At 39.1% G+C, this 19,827-nt stretch overlaps 1 protein-coding gene across 2 annotated transcripts in view; it reads right to left on the reverse strand.

Moving 5' to 3' along the window:
- Positions 1-19,827, reverse strand: part of PDE1A (phosphodiesterase 1A) — a 351,420-nt gene that overhangs the window by 259,026 nt on the left and 72,567 nt on the right. Inside the window, exon 1 of one of the 2 annotated variants that reach the window (XM_089680840.1) lies at positions 17,400-17,805. The exons of the other annotated variant lie outside the window; for it this stretch is intronic. Coding sequence (XP_089536966.1) covers positions 17,400-17,452 — 53 coding nt within the window. The 5' untranslated portion in view covers positions 17,453-17,805. Of the gene's footprint in view, positions 1-17,399; positions 17,806-19,827 lie in introns of those variants that run through there. 2 annotated transcript variants of the gene reach the window in all.

Genomic DNA, 19,827 nt, shown 5'->3' on the forward strand with positions numbered 1-19,827 from the left:
TTGTTCTTTTGGAAGGTTTTCCTCTCTTCACAGAGAAACACTGGAGCTCTTTCAGAGTGACCATCGGGTGCTTGGTTACCTCCCTGGCTGAGGCTCTTTTCCCTCGATCGCTTGATTAAGCTGGGTGGTCCGCTCATGGAAGATTCCTGGTGGTTCCAAACTTCTTCAAGCAGCTTGCTATGGGGGCACCCACTGCTCCATGTGTCCATTCACACACACAGCCATGGTTTGAGCCAATGGCTCCCATTTGCTGTCTCAGCCAATCAGGGGGCAGAGACCCGGGACAGCCGAGGCTGTTGTTCACATTGTTGGATCGCGATGGGGCTTTGGAAAGTAATGAGGGGGATGGGGGCACTGCTGCACACAGAAGGTTTTTTACCTTCATGCATAGAATGCACGAAGGTTAAAAACCTTGAGCCTTTACAACCACTTTAAGTTTAGAAATATTTAATTATAATGAGATACAAAAGGACTACACATCAGCATGATGTATTCAAACTAAAATAACCAGTATTATCAACTTACATATAAATTAAATACATCAGTAATAATAAATATTTTTGCATTCCAGCATCATTTTCAAAATCAGATATATTTATGATTGCACTATACATATCTGGTGACACTCAGGGATTCCCTCACTGTGGAGGGATTTTCTCTCACTTCTTGTTTTTGCAATGGGACAGAAAGTGAAAGGAAATCTCCCCAATGGGATAAAGAAAGCAAAAAAAAACCTATAAATCATGGCCAATTTTCTTTACCAGGGAAAGAATAGGATATAATGTGATCAACTCAGTTCAGAATAATGCATTATTATTTTGCTATTTTTTCTGATTATTTAACTAATTACTGCCCACCCGCAGTACATCTTTTGCAGACGGGCACCACAGCCAGGTCAGGAGAAAAACCGGTAAGTCACTAGGCACATGCGTACTAGCGTGCCCCCCACGGCAGTGCAATCCCATGACTGCTGTGTCCTGTGGACAAAGCAGATCATAACGCTCAATACCCAGCCGCTATGAGCGGCCAGGGTATAATGTGATTGCTATAACCAATCATAGCGATCACATGATATTTGAGTAAGCAAACTGTCATGCGTGGGCTTCCGTTTATGACAGCTTGATTATTGCTCTGATTGGCTTACAGCTATCACATGGTACCTGGCTAGCTGTAGCCAATCACAGCATGTCAACAGTAACCAAGCTATGGAGACCCAGTCATGATATCTAAAACTACTGCTTATTATTATTATACAGTATTTATAAAGTGCCAATAGTTCGCTCAGTGCTGTAATAAGCAATACCAGTGTAAGGAAAAAAATCCCTGATCACCCCCCCCCCTCACAATGGTGAAACTGAACTACTCTCATGAAAGTATATAAAAAATAGTAAAAGAAAAAAATAAATGTAAAAAAAAAAGAAAAAAAATGTTTAAAAATTTTAATAAAAAATGATTTATTTATTTTATTTTATTTTTACATACTGTCACCAGTCAGTATCATCCCCACACCAATCATATGATGATGCTGTACTGCGCTGGTGACAGTACGTAAAAATAAAATGTGAAAAAAAAAGATTTATTTGATTTCTTCATTTTTCAAAAAATTGTAACAAAAAAAACTTTAAATTCAAAAACCTTGCCTTGCCTCTTACTAAATACCTTGGACTGTCTACTTTCCAAAAAGAGGTTATTTGGGTTGTGTTTTTACTATCCTGGCATTTTAGGAACTCCAGAGAAAAAAAAATTTTTTCAAACTTTTCTGTATTTTTTCGTTAAATAGCAAAAAAAAAAAGGTGATTAAACCCTCCTGCCGGTATTCCCGAGTGTAGCTCGGCATTAACTTTCAGTACCAAAAGCGGTAACCCCGAGCTACACTTGGGATTACCCTGCAGCGCTGCTCTGGGATTCCCTCGATCACTTACCTTGTCCTTCGCGCCTGCGATGTCCCCCCTGCCAGCATCCGTCTTCTGGGTTCCATTCCCTGCGAGCATCGGGACGTACGGGGGATGGAACCGGCGGGAAATTCAAAAATTTTAAAAGTGACATTCACTCAATAGACTAAAATCACATAGTAAAACATTACTGTATCAAACCATTTCACATACATTTTGTCCCGAGTGCTTTGTCCTGTGCCCTGCCTGCACTGTTACTGTTCTTTCTGCCTGGAAACTGAGAAATGTCCATGGAGTCCGAAAAGCATCCCTTTAGGTCACCAGCTAGAGAACAGCGATAGTAAATTAGAACTACTTGCAGAATTGAGTGATAATGATTTGTGGGGAAATTCGTCATCAGACACTGAAAACGATTTTGTGACTAAGCTCAGTAATGTGTGAACTTGGCGCTATATTTCAAATTTCAGTGTTTTTGGTTTGATTACATTATTGAATTAAATTTATTATTATTATATTATTGATTGTTATGATTATTTATTATATTATAATTTATGATTTCGTGTTCCAAATTTTATCATACCCGGGATGTTTACTAGACTCTTGTTCGGACAGATTTCAGTGAGTTAATCCTAAAAATTACAGGCCTAGAATAAAAAAACCGACATATTTCCATGCAAAAAATGTACCGCTTTGAGCACAGAAATATTGACATAATCAGACCGCTAGGGAGGTTAAAATACCATTAAAAGAAAACTATTTGTGTGAAAAAGTGATATAAATTTTTTTTAGGCACAGTGTTACCTGCCAATTGCCAGTTGAAGTAGCACAGTGCTGAGTAGCACAAAATGCCCTGGGCATGAAGCGGACAAAACCTTCCGGAAGTTGTTAAACAATGTGTTTTTTTCCAACTGTGACAAAATTATAAACTTCATTTTAGATATTTTTACACTTTAGAACACTTTACTTTATATTATACTACCATTTTATAAGTCTTTCCCTTTTTTTTTTTTAATTTTCATGTTTTAAATTTTTCAGGAGAGCTGTTCTTTAGCTGAGGGAAATCATTGTTTATAGATCAGATGTAGCAAACTACATCCAAGATATTGTCCTTCGAGCAGAGCTCTGGTCGAATGTACAACACCAATCATCATTTTATTGGCAAAGGAAAGTGAAGGCTGCTCATCCTCACTGCCAGTGTGAGCTTGACTTTAGTTAATCAAACCCATGGTGCCTGCTCTGTCTAGTCTCAGCATTCGTTTTAATTGTGTAGCACAATAGATAAACAGATATCTTGGTGCAGACTTTGGAGACACTTCTTTGCTAAGCATCTGACAAATACCTATCCCCCATGCCAGAAAAGCTATTACTAGTCTGCAAACTGTTTACTTTAAAGCAAACTACAGTTGGCTTTACTGAATTTTACATGCGTGCGGTATTACTACAGCATTTCACTTCCTATTATTTTTCCAGCTGTCAGCATAGTAAGATTTACTATTCTACGCAATTAAATTGTAAACTTCACAATATATCTACTGAGGGAGCCATTTAAGGTTGTAGAGTTCCATTAAAATTCTGTAAGTACGCTATTAAATGTTTAAGCAATTAGTAGGATATGGATTACATACTGTAGATAATACTGTCCCTGTGTTCCAGAGACTGTCCTAGGTTTTTAAAAAATGCTCATGGGATAATGTGTCCCTGAAATGTGTTGGATTTCTCCTTTTTTGCACCTATAGTTCCAGTCACTGCCCAGATTTATACAGCTGGAGTGGCATGCTCTTTTGTAAACTCCTGGAAGAGCATTAAAATGGTTGCAAATCCTTACATATACCCAATGAAGTGACTAGTCAAAGGTGATACCAATTCTCCTACATAAGTTGTAACTGTTTATGTGCCGCCATCTGTTCTCTGTGGTCTTTTAAAATGCAGAATTTGCACAGCATTTCTGAGCTTTCAGAGGTATGTGACAGAAATCTAATGTCAAACACTGCACAGCTTAGAGAGGAGAGCTGAGTGTAATCTGAGGAAGAAGGTTTCCCTCGAAACGCATCAGCCTTTTCTTGGCTCTTGGATGGCACTTCTTTTATGTCGGGGCCCTTGGTGCCATATGGAGCATATTTCCAGTAGTCAGTTGTTAAGTGATTTGTCACTTCTTGTTTTTGAGTATATTTTAACTTTCATTCAATATACTGTCATCTGGGATGATGTGCTAGGCCAGTGGTGGGCAACCTTTTTTTTCAACTGAACCAAATCTCGCAAAAACCACGAGTGAAATTTATTTTGAGAGCCACATTTTTAAAACTGAAAATACATAGGATGGTACACTGTTTTTAGTTTCAATAAGTTTTTATAGTAATTCACCCCCCATAGTAATTCATCCCCCATAGTAATTCATCCCCCATATAGTAATTCATCCCCCATATAGTAATTCATCCCCCATAGTAATTCATCCCCCATATAGTAATTCATCCCCCATATAGTAATTCATCCCCCATAGTAATTCATCCCCCATATAGTAATTCATCCCCCATAGTAATTCATCCCCCATATAGTAATTCATCCCCCATAGTAATTCATCCCCCATATAGTAATTCATCCCCCCTATAGTAATTAATCCCCCATATAGTAATTCATCCCCCATAGTAATTCATCCCCCATATAGTAATTCATCACCCATAGTAATTCATCCCCCATAGTAATTCATCCCCCATATAGTAATTCATCCCCCGTAGTAATTCATCCCCCATAGTAATTCATCCCCCATATAGTAATTCATCCCCCATAGTAATTCATCCCCCATATAGTAATTCATCCCCCATAGTAATTCATCCCCCATATAGTAATTCATCCCCCATAGTAATTCATCCCCCATATAGTAATTCATCCCCCATAGTAATTCATCCCCCATATAGTAATTCATCCCCCATATAGTAATTCATCCCCCATAGTAATTAATCCCCCATATAGTAATTCATCCCCCATATAGTAATTCATCCCCCATAGTAATTCATCCCCCCTATAGTAATTCATCCCCCATATAGTAATTCATCCCCCATATTAATTCATCCCTCATATAGTAGTAGTAAGTAAGTAGCAAGTAGTAAGCCAAGTCCCCCCTGTGTCAATTCACTTACCTTTGCTCCGCGCGTTCTTCTCGCCGTGTTCCCGCACCGTTCCGGTCTTCAGGGCGGACTGTGAGAGGAGCCTAGCTCCTCTCACGTTCGTCACGCTGCCCCGCCTACACACATCCTGACAGCCAATCACTGGCTATCAGGATGTGAGTGGCAGCGAGACTGGCCAATCATTGCATTTGAGCGCGCTGCCCTGGCTGTTTTTTTTTTGGATCACGCTCCGCGGGCCGGATTAAAAGGTCCGCCAGGCCGTAGTTTGCCCATTGCTGGGCTAGCTGCAGAGTCCTGACTTTTGGGGCGGCCGCCCGAGAGGAGGGAGGGGAGCGGGCGCCCGGCACACAGAAGAGCCTCATTAAAGTGTGTAAAGAGCCGCATGTGGCTCGCGAGCCGCGGCTTGCCGACCACTGTGCTAGGCCAGTGCGCTCTTTTTCCATCTTTTATGTCGGGGCCCTTGGTGCCATATATAACATATTTCCAGAGATTGTCAGTTGTTATGCGATTTGTCACTTCTTGTTTGTGAGTATATTTTAACTTTCATTCAATAAACTGTCATCTGGGATGATGCACTAGGCCAATGCGCTCTTGTTCTATTTTTCCCTGCAGTCACTCCTGACTTCCTCTGTTGTACACGGGAGCAGCAAGACTTGGCTTATCTGCTCCAATTTTGCATTTATTTGGGTTCCACCATACCTCCCTGTTTTCAGCCCTCTAAACTCATGCGCAGGAGCTTTTGGCTTATTTGACTTTGAGTGTAATTGGAGACCTGAGTGGAGGGAATGGACACACCCCTCCACACAATCTCATAGAGAAACATGCACAGCTGAGGTTGTCAATCACATGCTGTGTGCTGGAGCTCTCCTCCCCCATCCTTGATTACTTGAATTCTGCACAGCCTGTCAGAAATGACCTCTGCAAGTAGCAGAGGAGTGAGACAGCAGGCAGAAATCAAACTCTGCTTTGGATAGAAACAAGTACACATTGTAGAAGGATATACAGTACTTTGTTCATTTTTCATTCAGAGGTTAACAACCACTTTAGTTGTCTCTAGCAGAGTTGGAGAATCTGGGTGGTTCAATAATGCTGGTAGCGTTAGCTGTATAAAGTCGCGATAAATACATGAGTTGTTCAGAGGTTTTTAGGTGTTTTGCATTAGCTTTTAGCTGCATTTTTCTGTGGTTGCATTTTTTAGCATTTTTTTACACACACAAAAATTTTGCTCAAAAAAACGCTGGTTTGCAGCATTTTACTGCGTTTTTTAGTGTTAGAGCATTTTTACAGCTAAAACACTCCTCTAGAACCCACTAGTTCTGGGGTTTTTTTCCAGCCAAAAATCGCATGTGCCAAAAAATGTTTATTAACCACTTCAAGTCCTGACACTTTCACCCCCTTCCTGTCCAGGCCAATTTTCAGCTTTCAGTGCTATCACACTTTGAATGACAATTGCGCGGTCATGCAACACTGTACCAATATGAATTTTTTTGCATTTTTTTGAGACAAATAAAACTTTATTTTGGTGGTATTTATTCACCACTGGGATTTTTATTTTATTACTATATAAATAAAAAAGTCCAAAAATTTGGAAAACAAGTGTTTTTGTTATAAAATTTTGCAAATAAAAAATCTTTCTTCATAAATCTTGGTCAAAATGTATTAATCTATTTTTTAGTAAAAAAACAAAAAAAAAATTAGTTTATAACCAAAAATTATAATTTTTCAAAATTGTTTGTATTTTTTTTTAGATGATTATTTATGTTTTTTTTAACATACTGTCACTCTAGCAGTACAGTGTCAGCATAGTGACATGGGGGGTGATGGAGATTTTCTTTTCTTTTTTTACACTGCTTATACATCCATAAAGGCTGTAAAAGCAATAATTTCAATTTCTTTCTGGCTGCATTCTTGCAGCCATTGAGAAATACTGTGAGAGCATTGATTGGTCACAGCTTGTCACATGGTACAAGCCTGTTGTGAATAGCCTTGTACCATGTGACCTCTGTGATCAGTCACAGATTTCACAAGTAGGAAGCAATGATGTCAGGAAGTGACATCTTGTTTATTACTGCTCATGTGATCACTGATTGGCCAATCAGTGATCACATGAATCGAGACCTCACACAGAGGTCCTCTACAGCGACCAGGGAGCGCACACAGGCATTGGATGCGGGTGACGTTTAGAAACGTCAGCTTGCTTCAGCAGCGCTCCCGTCCACCCGTTTATAGACATGGGCCAGGCAGGAAGTGGTTAAAGCCTATGTGTGCATGGACACATGATAACATGCTGGGGAGTTTCCTGGCTGTAGAAAAAAATGCCAAAAGCCAAAAACAGCAGCTGTAAAAACGTCCAGTGTGCATGAGGACTTAGGATTATTCAGGAATTGATTCTCATTCCAGAGGTGGAGGGATGGTGTTCCTGTCAGTCTCCCTGCGTTCTAATTGAAAACTGACCACACTAGGCATGCAAAGCACAGTGTGGTCAGCTCTCTAGCCATGCTGGAAGTCCGCCTGCTCCATTCCAATGATCAGACTTCTGCTGACACCCCCCCCCCCCGCACAGCCATTCACTGTAAAGACCAGTTTGCTGCTGTATCTCCTCCTTGAGCTCCTTCTGCAGCTGAGAACAGATGGAATGTGATCACTTATACAAAAAAGGGGGAAAAGATATTTATAATGTTTTCTTATAAGTATACATACATGTTTTTCCTTTCATTTCTATTTTAAACTGAATGGTGAGGGTTTACATATACTTTAAGCAGCAGGACCTGTTCAACACATTACTTTCAATTGATATCCTAGGCATAGTGCAGGAATACACTCAAACTTGAGAAGCAGAGACTGCAAATAACTGATCCTCATGGGCATGACATGAAGGAGTGAAGGAGTTTTCTACCTAATGGATTGAAAAATGTTTACAGTTACACTACCATCATAAATAAAATACATTTTGATTTTGTATCATAGTTTCTTTTGTCATCTTGCATACTTTTTTAAAATAAAAATCTCTGCTAGCGATGTATTATTTATTTCCATCCATTGTTTCATTGTAATGGTGCTCCCCACAGTGTCAAATGGTTGCAACGGAATTAGAATGAATTTACTTTATTGTCTACTCATCTATAATGTAGCCATTTCAAACACATTTACTGTTCTATCTGTAGCTATGCAGCAAAACTGTTTCACTTTGCAAAATTGGTATTTTCACTTGTATGTGGCAGCAATTGTTTTTTATTTTCACATAGTCTGTCGGTGCCACTAGAGGTCACTGTCCCTAACAACTTTCCAGCAATAGATTTCAGTCTATCCCAAAATGGCCACTGTAATTAACCTCTATAGGTTGGCTACTGAAAAGGGAGACACACATGCCAGCTGGCAGACTGTGTGGCATATCAGAGGAATATTCTGAAACACCGTCTGATAAGAAGGAGATTGACGAGAGAACAACCTGCAAGAAGATACCTTGGGGATATCTGAGGGAGACTCGAATCTTCAGTCAGATTCCTGTTGTTCACTGCCTTGAGGACAGTGCAGAGAAACTGAAGAAGATTCTACCTGTTTTTTCTACTTTTCTAAGAGGACTGGGGAAAGTTGACTGTTGCATTGTAAGTGCCACATGGCCTCTGTTGCAGAAGTTCCTTCTACCACAGTGGCTATCTCTCAGATTTCAAAAATTGCATTACTCTGCTACAATACAGAGTTGCTACATATCAAGATAATAGTTCATCCCATCAAAAGATAGTATGATAGACTGCATTGCATAAACAAGGAAAGACTGTTCAGCTACATACAGAGTATAAATACAGACAATTGCTGTAGAGTCTGCTTTGTAAAGTAAAGTTTCTCGGAAGAGACTTTTTCGAATTGTATCATCAAGGGACCACGTTTGTTGAATTGTTCAGTGTGTGGTCTCTTAAAAAGATAGTACATTGCTTGCTACTTTGTTGCCAAAGCCTAATCGCACACTCATGAGCTCACCAATGCAAAGATTTGAGGTTTGGTTATATTATAATCAGTTTGTCTAGATAGGGGAAATTGAAATGCTATATCACATTTGTTGATGTTCTTATGTCAATACTGTGATTTCACTTTTGATTATTAAACTTGTGCCTTTGTTTGCATTAACCATATTTCTTATTTTCGGCATGCAGTCACTACTGAATAAAGTTGCACATTATTCTGTCTTACTGTGTCACAGGATTTGAAGGGTGTCACCTGGGTAGGCGCTGTATCTGCATAACTATTGAATAAAGGTGCAGCGCTAAAACATCAACTTAATAAATATGATAAATATCAGTATAAAGTGCAAATGCCAACAACCTGAGAGATAAATCTATCAACAGAGGTGTCAATAATGACACGATCACCAATGTATATACCTAATGACAGGAAAATGAAGTGACAGTAGTGCAAAGGCACATCCAAAAAGGTGATTAATTGTGCTAAAGTGACAAAGTCTATATAATATTCAAAGGATGTGAAGCTTCTAATCAAGTGATCCACTGTGCATCTTCTGGTGATCAAATATTCGAATTACACACTCACCAGATGCATAATTCCATCATGCATTTGAGAAAATATCACATCTCAGTAGGTCAGCTGGATACTCTTATGGACTCCTCTATCCTGGTAAGGACTTCCCTCTGGATCATCAAATGGGATGCAACACCTCTCAACTCCTTTCTGGGTGGGCTCTGTGGGTGCTAGGCTCAACAAGAGCCCCAAGAAAGGATGCCAAAATGGTGTGATATTGTTTCAAAAGGGATATTTATTGATCCATTACGAGGAATAGACAAACAGTATAAAACAGAGTGACCATGATTTGAATAAAGATGGCTGCCGGACCAGCATGGGTCTTGGTGGCGTGACGTCAGGACGCTGCAGCTCTTCCCTTACGCTCAAGCACGTATTCATAGGGGGTGTGCTTGCGAGCATCCGACGTCTATTGTGTTTAATTTATAGCCAGCAAATGGCGCGCATATTGTCACGACTGCCATCTTGCTGACTATTCGCGCATGCGCGGTTTGACCTGCGCCATATTGTCCGCTGTTTCGCGCATGTGCCGTGTGTCAGCGCCATTTTGTTGTAGTCACAGCTTTCACATATGCCGATGCCAGATGCGCACGCGTAAAGGGGTTATAACACTGATTGTTAATATACACATTACACTATGATCACCAGGGAACTGACAATATAGTAGAATTAAAATTAAATACAAGTATTTCTATATATAAGCAACAAAGTTGCCAAGCAAAAGGGAATAATATATACTATATAAACCCATTTAAATTTTATTGTAAATCCTCCCGTCTTGTCGAAAATCCCTGCGCGTGCGCAGTAACCCGCACCTCAAGTGCATACTTAATCAAAACCAAAGGTGATTATTAAAAGTATGCATCAATATAATAACGGTTTCAGGTCATTCTATTATTGAAACCCCAGAGTTATGATATTCCAAACATAGAAAAAAAAGGGGGGGGAGGAATGAAATGGTGATCAGGAGTAATGTCATGTGATGAAAAATAATCATATATAATATATTATAAAATCATGGCCAATACAACATAAAAACTGACATATTGATATAAAATAAAATCGATATAAAAGTGTGCCTTACAGAAACTAAACATCTCATAAAATGAACTAGTAGGATTGTGATGACTAAGTCCAAGGATATCAAAAAATATATAAAAGAGGAGCCAAATATATAATTCCCATAAAAATATATCTAAAATAGATAACAAAAAAATAGAATAGAATAGCCATAAAATAAAAAAATTAGTAATATATATAAAATTGTATATATAATCAGCATGATAAGAGAGTAAAATGGAAATGTCGATGTTAAAATTCAAGTTAAAAATATAATATATTTTTAACTGTTATCTATAAAGCAGTTAATATCGAACTCGACATTGAGCCCTCTTGTATATAGCGTATCAAGTTCAATTATCCATTTCGATTCTTGTTGGGAAACTGCTCTCTTTTTATTCAATCCTCTCCAATGTGTTATGGTGATATCGATGCCTACAAATTTTAATGAGGAGGGGTCCCTGTTATGGCAGAGATGATAATGTTTAGAAGGGAAATGCTCTTTATAACCCTTTTTGATATCAGTCACATGTTACCTTAGGAGATCTTTCAACTTTCTTATAGTTCGGCCCACATATTGTTTTTTGCAGGGACATTGGAGTAGGTACACTACATGCTTACTATTGCACGTGATGAAATTGTCAATAGTATATGTTCTACCTGTTGACGTGGAGATGAAGGTATCCATTCTCTTTTTTCTAGTCTTATTACAGAGACAAATCACACATTTATTACAGGGAAAAAATCCTTTCATTTCCGCAAAAAAAGGTGTGCTAATTGGAGGATTAATCACATTTGGGGATATTCTATTCCGTAGGGGCATAACTTTTCTGAAAGTGGTCTCAGGTTTGTCCGGTAAAAAGCTTGTTAGTGTAGGATCTGCTTTAAGTATCCTCCAATTGTTCTTAATAATTCTTGCGACTGCTTTGTGCTGAATAGAGAAATTAGTGACAAAAGGGCATGTCTTAAGTGTTCTTTGTTTAGTCTCCTTATTCAATATTGTATTTCTGTCAATCTTAGCCACTGTGTTTAAAGTGCAGTTTAGCATATCTTCATCATATCCTTTTTCCAGTAATCGGTTCTTTAATATAGCTGCCTGGGAGAAATACATATCAATATTAGTGCAGGTTCTCTTAATTTTGAGGAACTGTCCCTTAGGAATATTATTTAGCCAGACTGGGTGATGGCAACTATCAAGGGGGATATAACTATTTCTATACGTTTGCTTAAAGAAAGACTCTGTTATAATCTTTCCCCCTTGATTCAGCAAAGTTAGATCTAAAAAGTGTACACTATGAGTACTGTATTCAAAAGTGAGTTTGATGTTATGTGTATTATAATTTAAAGTGCCGAAAAAATGTACTAGTGTCTGTTCATCACCATTCCAGATTAAAAATATATCGTATATGTAACGCCTATAAAATGAGAGCTCTGGTCAATCTCTGGCATATATTACATCCTCCTCCCACCTGGCCATAAAGAGATTGGCCAGGCTGGGAGCAAATTTAGCTCAAATGGCTACTCCCTTCGTTTGTAAATAAAATTGGTTATTAAACCAAAAATAGTTCTTAGTCATCGCAAATTCTAAAAGCTTGAGTATAAATTTTTTTTGTAAAAGGGTCATGTTAGTAAAATCATTCAGATAAAACCGTACCGCCTCAATGCAATCCTTATGATCTATATTGGTGTAAAGTGACGTGACATCTGCAGTAACCAGAAATGTTTTGGGCTCTGTTACTATGTTACTAATATCCTGTAAAACCTGTTTTGTATCACATAGGTATGCTGGAGTGTTGGTAAACAGCGGTTGTAGGAAATGATCTATGTACTCCCCTGCCCTTGAGCATAATGATCCAATCCCACTAATGATGGGTCTTCCTGGGGGATTAGTTGGATTTTTATGTATTTTTAGTAAAATATAAAGGACGGGCAGTCTGGGAGCAGAAGGGCACAAAAAATCTCTTTCTTTTTTATTTATCACCCTATTTTCATAACCTTTGTAAGTAATGGCTTTAAGTGATTTCTTAAATGGACCTACAGGGTTCTTATTCAATAAAAGGTAAGTATCCTTATCACTGAGTATATTATTTACTTCTTTAATGTAGTTTGATTTAGATAGGATTACTACGCCCCCACCTTTGTCCTCTGATCTCTCACACATTTTATTTTCATATTTTTAAGGTCTTTAAATACCATATCACGAAAGGCATTAATATAAGTTAGTGACTGTATCTGCATACTTACCAAAACCAACAACTATGGGTGTATTATATAGAAAGTAAAGGTGTTGAACATTTGGCAGACAAATTATACCCACAGCAATGGAAGCATTCACAGAGATGAAGTATCTAGAACAGTGGTGGTCAACTTATTTGCTATACAGGATGTCAGCTGCAGCATTTGACATTACCAAGGGGCAGCATGAAATTTCAGGATACGTAAATCAACGGAAGCCTGGCAGGGTCAGGGTATACAGTAAACTACAAAAGATAGTCAGAGACTTGGGTTAATGCTATGGGAATGATTAGAGGGCATCCTGCAGAAGACATTCAGAGAAGGAGGGCATCCTTCACAAGACATTCACTGCCATTACATCCCCTTTACAAAGCAATATTTCCACTCCTGACTGCTGAGGTCTGAGAGCTGCACAGCAGGTACCAAAGGGCTACTTGCATCCATTAAAGTGGTTCTAAAGGATCAAGGTTTTCTATCTTCATGCATCCTATGCATGAAGGTAAAAAACCCTCTGTGTGCACAGCCACCCCAGCCCCCCAGTACTTACCTGATCCCCATCGTGATCTATCAATGTGCACAAGAGCCTCAGCTCTCCAGGGAATCTCCTTCCTCATTAGCTGAGACAGCAGCAGGAACCATTGGCTCCCACTGCTTTAAATCCCAGCCAGTGAGGCAATGAGGAGAGAGTTGGGTAGGGCAGAGCCACAGCTCTGTTTGTGAATGGACACTCAGAGCAGCAGCTAGGGAGCGAGGCTGCTTGGGTTCCCCCATAGCAAGCTTCTTGCTCTGAGGGCACTAAGCAGGAGGCCCAGGAGCTCCAGCAGGGGACCCGGGAAGAGGAGGATCAGGTCTGCTCTGTGCAAAACCACTGCACAGAGAAGGTAAGTATAACATGCTTGTTATTTTTTTGTTTAATTGTCTTTAACCACGCATTTTACTGCGTTTTTCAGTGTTAGAGCATTTTTACAGCTAAAACACTCCTCTAGAAACCCACTAGTTCTGGGTTTTTTTTTCAGCCAAAAATCGCTCGTGCCAGAAAATGTTTATTAACCACTTCAAGTCTGGACACTTTTACCCCCTTCCTGTCCAGGACAATTTTCAGCTTTCAGTACTATCACACTTTGAATGACAATTGCGCGGTCATGCAACACTGTACCCATATGAATTTTTTAGCATTTTTTTTTAGAGAGATAAAGCTTTATTTTGGTGGTATTTATTCACCATTGGGATTTTTCTTTTTTTTTGCTATGTAAATGAGTCCAAACATTTTGAAAAAAAAGTGTTTTTCTTATAAAATTATGCAAATAAATAATATTTCTTAAATCTTGGCCAAAATTTATTCCGTTATCTTTTTAGTAAAAAAAAAACAAATTAGTTTATAACCAAAAATTATAATTTTTAAACATTTTTTTTATTTATTTTTTTATATTATTATTTATGGTTTTTTTTACATACTGTCACCCTAGCAGTACAGTGTCACCATGGTGACACTGTACTACTTGTGGGGGGTGATGATTTTTATTTTTTTTTTACACTGATTGCTTTTACACCCATAAAGGCTGTAAAAGCAATCATTTCTCCTTCTCTCTGGCTGCATTCTTGCAGCCATTGAGAACTACTGTGTGAGCTGTGATTGGTCACAGCTTGTCACATGGTACAAGGCTGTTGTGAATAGCCTTGTACCATGTGACCTCTGTGGGCACCAGATCTCGGTGCTGCGCGCTCCCAGGGAGTGCGCACAAGCAGGGGGCGAGGAGGCTGTTTATAAATGGCCACCCAACCCTGCACTGCCACCATATCACTTTAAGCCCATAGGTTGGGCACCAGGGATTCATCAAGTACCCCCCATGCTCTTCCCTTTTTTCACAGGTGTATAAGAAAAAAAAATGCAGCCCACTCACTAAAAATCACTGTCACCTCTCAAAGTCTGCAGTCCCAAAGATATGGTATAAACTAAATGGTGAACAGCAAGGACAAAATAGGAACTTAACTGCTAATGCAGACACTGCTGGCCAGGAATCCTAATCCAGCAATCAGTTCCCCTGCAAAGATTCAAACAGGAAAGCCTTTACTTTGAGTCCATTCAAGGTTCTCATTTTTAACTGAAGCCCTTTGACCCCCAAAACGCGTTGGTTGCCTTAGCACAATATTAATAAATGAATTTGGACTCATTTATCTTTTGGTCTGGCACTCCTTCCATATATGCATGTGAGAGTGAGATGCTAGACTCATAGTTGTGGCATGGTATTTCAATAGAAATCTCAATTTGGCTGAAAAAAAGGACATTCAGGAGGTGCCTCTTGAATTCCTGGCAGCCAATGCTTTACCGTCCACTGAAATGTTATTTGTTGCAGTTAGCTTTTCAGAGGGGAGTAGAGAATACCATCCATGTGAAAAAGAGCTAACAATAGCAAAGATGAATAAAGATCTTCAGAACAAGATATGTTCAGGTTTATTCAACAAAATTGTGCAAAAAGCAATGAAGTTGTGAACAGTGCAGTTATCCCAGCAACAAGTAACTAATTACTTGGTCTAAACTAAACTCTTAAAGTGATTGTAAAGTCTATTTTTTAAAAAATAATAAACAGGATTATACTTACCTGCTCTGTGCAATGGAGTTGCACAGAGTAGCCCCGAACCTTCTCTTCTCAGTCCCCCACTGGCACTACTACTCCTGGTGTGCCACCATAGGAAGCTACTTCCTTTGGTGGCACACTTGCTCAATCCCAAGCTGAGCTGCCTGTGTCCATTGACACAGACAGCGAGGCTCTGCACCACCCCTCTTCACAGGATTTGACTGACAGCAGCGGGAACCAATGACTCCTGCTACTCTCAGCCAAGCCTGTGAGAGCAGGGAGAACAGTAGAGAGCAGTTACAGAGAGGCACTGCGCTGAATCGAGTGAGAGCTCAGGTAAGTATAAGGGGGAGAGGGCATGGTACTTTAATCTAAACATTTTTTTATCTTAATGCAAGGAATGCATTAAGGTAAAAAATGTTTAGGCTTTACAATCACTTTAAGCTTGCTATGAATGGATTGAAACTTGGCACTGTTTGCAGAAGTTGATTGTTAGATAGACTTCTGTCAAAGAGGAATGTTGGAAAACTTTTCTGGATCCGTAGCTGCAGCCCCCGATCAGTGCATTTTGACAGCAGGAGTCCCCCTGGCAGAATACAATGCCTCATGAGGGAGGATTCCTCTATTCACCTTCCTGGTGTAGATGGAGGAACCCATAATTTTTTTTTTTTGAGTCATCTATATCCACCTTTACTTATTGCATTAGTTACTGCACTTTATGCATACCCATTTCTCTTTTGCACTGCTCTGTTAGCTAAGCCTGAAAGTTTTCTATTTTTGTTGTTCAAACAACAAGAAGAAATCTATTGTTGCACAGCCTTAGAGGACTGCCACCTTCTACCCTTACTTAAGGGGTATATCTATAGAACAAGCAAAAAAAAAAACAACTTATAACAACACTCATTGTACGCTCCTTGAGGGTTAGGGACTGATGTGAATGTACAATATATGTATGTAAAGCGCTGCATAAATTGACGGCGCTATATAAGTACCTGAAATAAATAAATAAATAAATTCCGTGGAATACCCCCTTCTGTTAAAATAAAATAAACTCTTGCAGGATCGTGCCTGTAGGGTGTATTCTATACTGTGACAAGCAGGCTCATATTACAGTTGATTTTATTTTAACAGCAGGAGGGGTATTCTGTGGAGTGAGCCCTGTTATAACATTTTTTGTCACTTGTTATTTTTGTTGCTGTTTTTGTTGTTTTATATATATATATATTAACCATATATCTATAGGATTGTAAGGTCACAAGCTGGTGTGCTCAGTATTTGCATACAATCAAACTGGACTAGTGACAAAGCAGGAACTTACAATCCACAATAAAGTATGTGTTTTGCATCACAGAATAGAAAATATGTATGCGCCAAACACAAACAGTAGTGACGGCACAGTCAAGGTGGTCGTCTTTCATTGCCCTGGCTGGACTAAACAAATAAAAAACAATATCTTTTGGCTGTAGGTTAGTGCACTTTGCATTTCACAAACTTGTCCAACAAACCCTAATGAGTTAAACATTTAAAAAAACAGTCACAATACTTCCAAATAATACCGACCACAAACTGGGATAGTCTTGTGCTTTTGAAAGTTTCCTTTGAATTTGCACCTACTGTATTATGTATTCACTTCTGAAAATGTTGCTTATTAAAAGACACATTAGATTCCAACAGTACTGTTAGTAACAAAAGCATCTGAACACTGCAGTGATCAAACAATAAAGTATTAAGAAACCCTGAGACACCCTCTTAACACTTCACAGTTATAGTGGGAGAAGTAAATCAAGGCTTCCAGCAGAAAAAACATCAACATGTTCTCTTTTCAGCAGCACAAAACTTTACGTCACTGGTACAACTCGCAAACAATTATTACTTAACACAATGTATACGACAAGTACAAACTGTACTGTAATAACCAATTTTATCACGACACATGCCTGAGAAAGTTTAAACAAAGTTCGACAAAGTACAAGATGACTTACCTGAATATTGGTTTTTGTAGGTGCTTTTTCTTAATTGTAATGCAGTCACCCATTTAAATTTAGTGCAGAGTATAGATTTCCAGAAATTGAAACACAAACTAATAAAAGAATGAAAACAGGCCAGAAACAAAAATATACATAAAAAGATCTTCAGCTATTGTGCTGCGCACAGTCCAGATAGTATGTTGTGTGTTGGAATGAGTTTACCCTCTTTAACTGCTGAGTGAAAAAAATCCATTGAGGCCACATAACTGTGCACACAACTCAACAGAGCGAACTGCACAAAAGCACATGTTTAGAGTTGACTGAGAAAGGAGAAGGGCCACAGTCACAGACTACTAAAGTCTGCAAGGAAAAGTGAAACTCAGCCAAAAGTATTTGAAGCTTTCAAAAAAAAAAAAAGAAAAAAAGTCAGCAAGTTCTCATCATGTAGCTCTGAGAATGTGCTCTGCTTATATTCGTCAGAGCTCCTTAAACATATGGGCATGTCGTAGCATTTAGACTGCTGCCGTAAGCTTGGCTTTTCTTCTTTCTTTTTTATTCAAACTAAAAGTTTGAGGGCTGTCTGAGAGTTTTCCATGTTCACATCGTAAGAAAGTTTCTTCAGTAGAAAGAACTGTACACAAATTAATAAAGACGGATAGATGCAGTCTGTGTGGCTGGCTGCTTTTCAAGAGATTATAATTACTTTACAATCTGGCTTTTATTCCCTCCTGGATGCGAGGTGTGTAGATAGGCCTGTACAAAATTAAAGGGTTACCTTGTTTGTCTGGCACTTTTCACAGTGGAGGGTATTCCAGATTATGACAGGGCACAGTGTTCAGAAAACATGTAAATAACTCTTCAAAATGATATTATGTAATGACAGCATAAAGGAGCAGTAAACTAAAAATACAAGTTACCTTTATATTAAAGAACATTCCGGACAAACTTAAAAAATGCTTATGCTTGATATAGAATTCCAGGATAAACATAATAATCTTACAAATGCACCCTCCCCCCCTTCAAACACATGCTAACTAACCTGTGTAAGAAAGATGTATATATTTACCGTTTTCAGGCTGCTCTGGTCTGGTCACTTGATCTCCCTGTGTCAGCCAGCACAGGCTGCAGGGGAGAGCAAGAGCACTCGACAATGGCTCACAATAACTGCGAGTGGTGACGTCACCTATAGGCTCCTATGGCCCATCGCTTAGCAGCGTTCCCTCCTTCCACCTGCAGCCACCACTGTTTGATAGAGGGGGGCCGGATCAAATGAGCAGAAATAGGTAAGTATATACAGTACATCTTCTTAGAAAGGTTACTCAGCATAGGTGTTAAGGGGGGGGGGTGCATTTTTAAGATTAGTTAGATTTAAGCTGGAATTCTAGTTTAAGGGGCTAGCCTACCTGCTGAACTGCTGTAATTTTTATCCTGATGTTCATCTTGTGTAGTCACTTACCCCATATGCTAAATATTTATGGCTGCTGCTCTGTAGTTTTCTCTCTATAGGGCACTTTGGTTACAAATTTATTGGATGACCACACCAACAATTTAGTGTCCAAGTGTAATTATTTAAGTCTGAATCATACCTGAATGGCACAAGAGTATGGTCCACATTCCTGCATGATTTCTGTATGAATTTCAGAGCATTCACTTAAATGGGCTGAAATTGCACTGGATCGCACTCAAAGTAGTGCATGCACTACTTTTAAGAACGCACTGCAACCGGGTCGCATGGTACTGCAGTATCAGTATGCAATCTCTTGCTGGAAAATGCATTGTATTTGTGATCTGCATTTGGGGTATCATTAGGAATACAATGACACCCTGCAGCAAATCACACACCCAGTGCATTTTGATAGTGGTGTGGGAAAAACACACAGAATGAGTTTCCTGCACCTAGTTCTAGTGTGAACTAATTTTGGTGTGGGTCTATGTGCAGGAGAGCTTTTTCCATGATGTGAAAATATACAAAGCAAACATGAACATTATGACACATTGACCACTCATTGTGCCATCCTCCAGCTGTGTCAGATCCAGCCTCCAATGACTGTTCTGTCCAATGCTGCCATCTCCCTGACTGCTTTTGCTGGGTCACATAATGCTTCTGTTTGGCCTTAGGATGGCCAATGATGTAACACACATGCATCGTCCCTGACATCTAGCTCTATTCTTAGCATGTTGGGATTGAGTCAGTATATACACTGCACAGCACATGCGCTAAGAAGTGTGTATTCTTAGAGCATAAATTGTTAGGCACATGGGGTAATGTTTTATTGGCAAAAACTCTTTTGCCAAAAACTCTAACACCTAAAAAAATTTCTATGTGGGACTCTAGTTCCCCTTTGTTTTATTTATTTTATTTATAATACAATTCAGTATGAAAAGCTAACATGTTTCTGACATTTGGAGGCCTCCCTACATCAGGGCTTTAGGTGCGGATATC

This window comes from Staurois parvus, unplaced genomic scaffold (assembly GCF_062004578.1).
Source record: "Staurois parvus isolate SC_StPar_1 unplaced genomic scaffold, SC_StPar_1.0 ptg000251l, whole genome shotgun sequence".
Lineage (NCBI taxonomy): Eukaryota > Metazoa > Chordata > Amphibia > Anura > Ranidae > Staurois > Staurois parvus.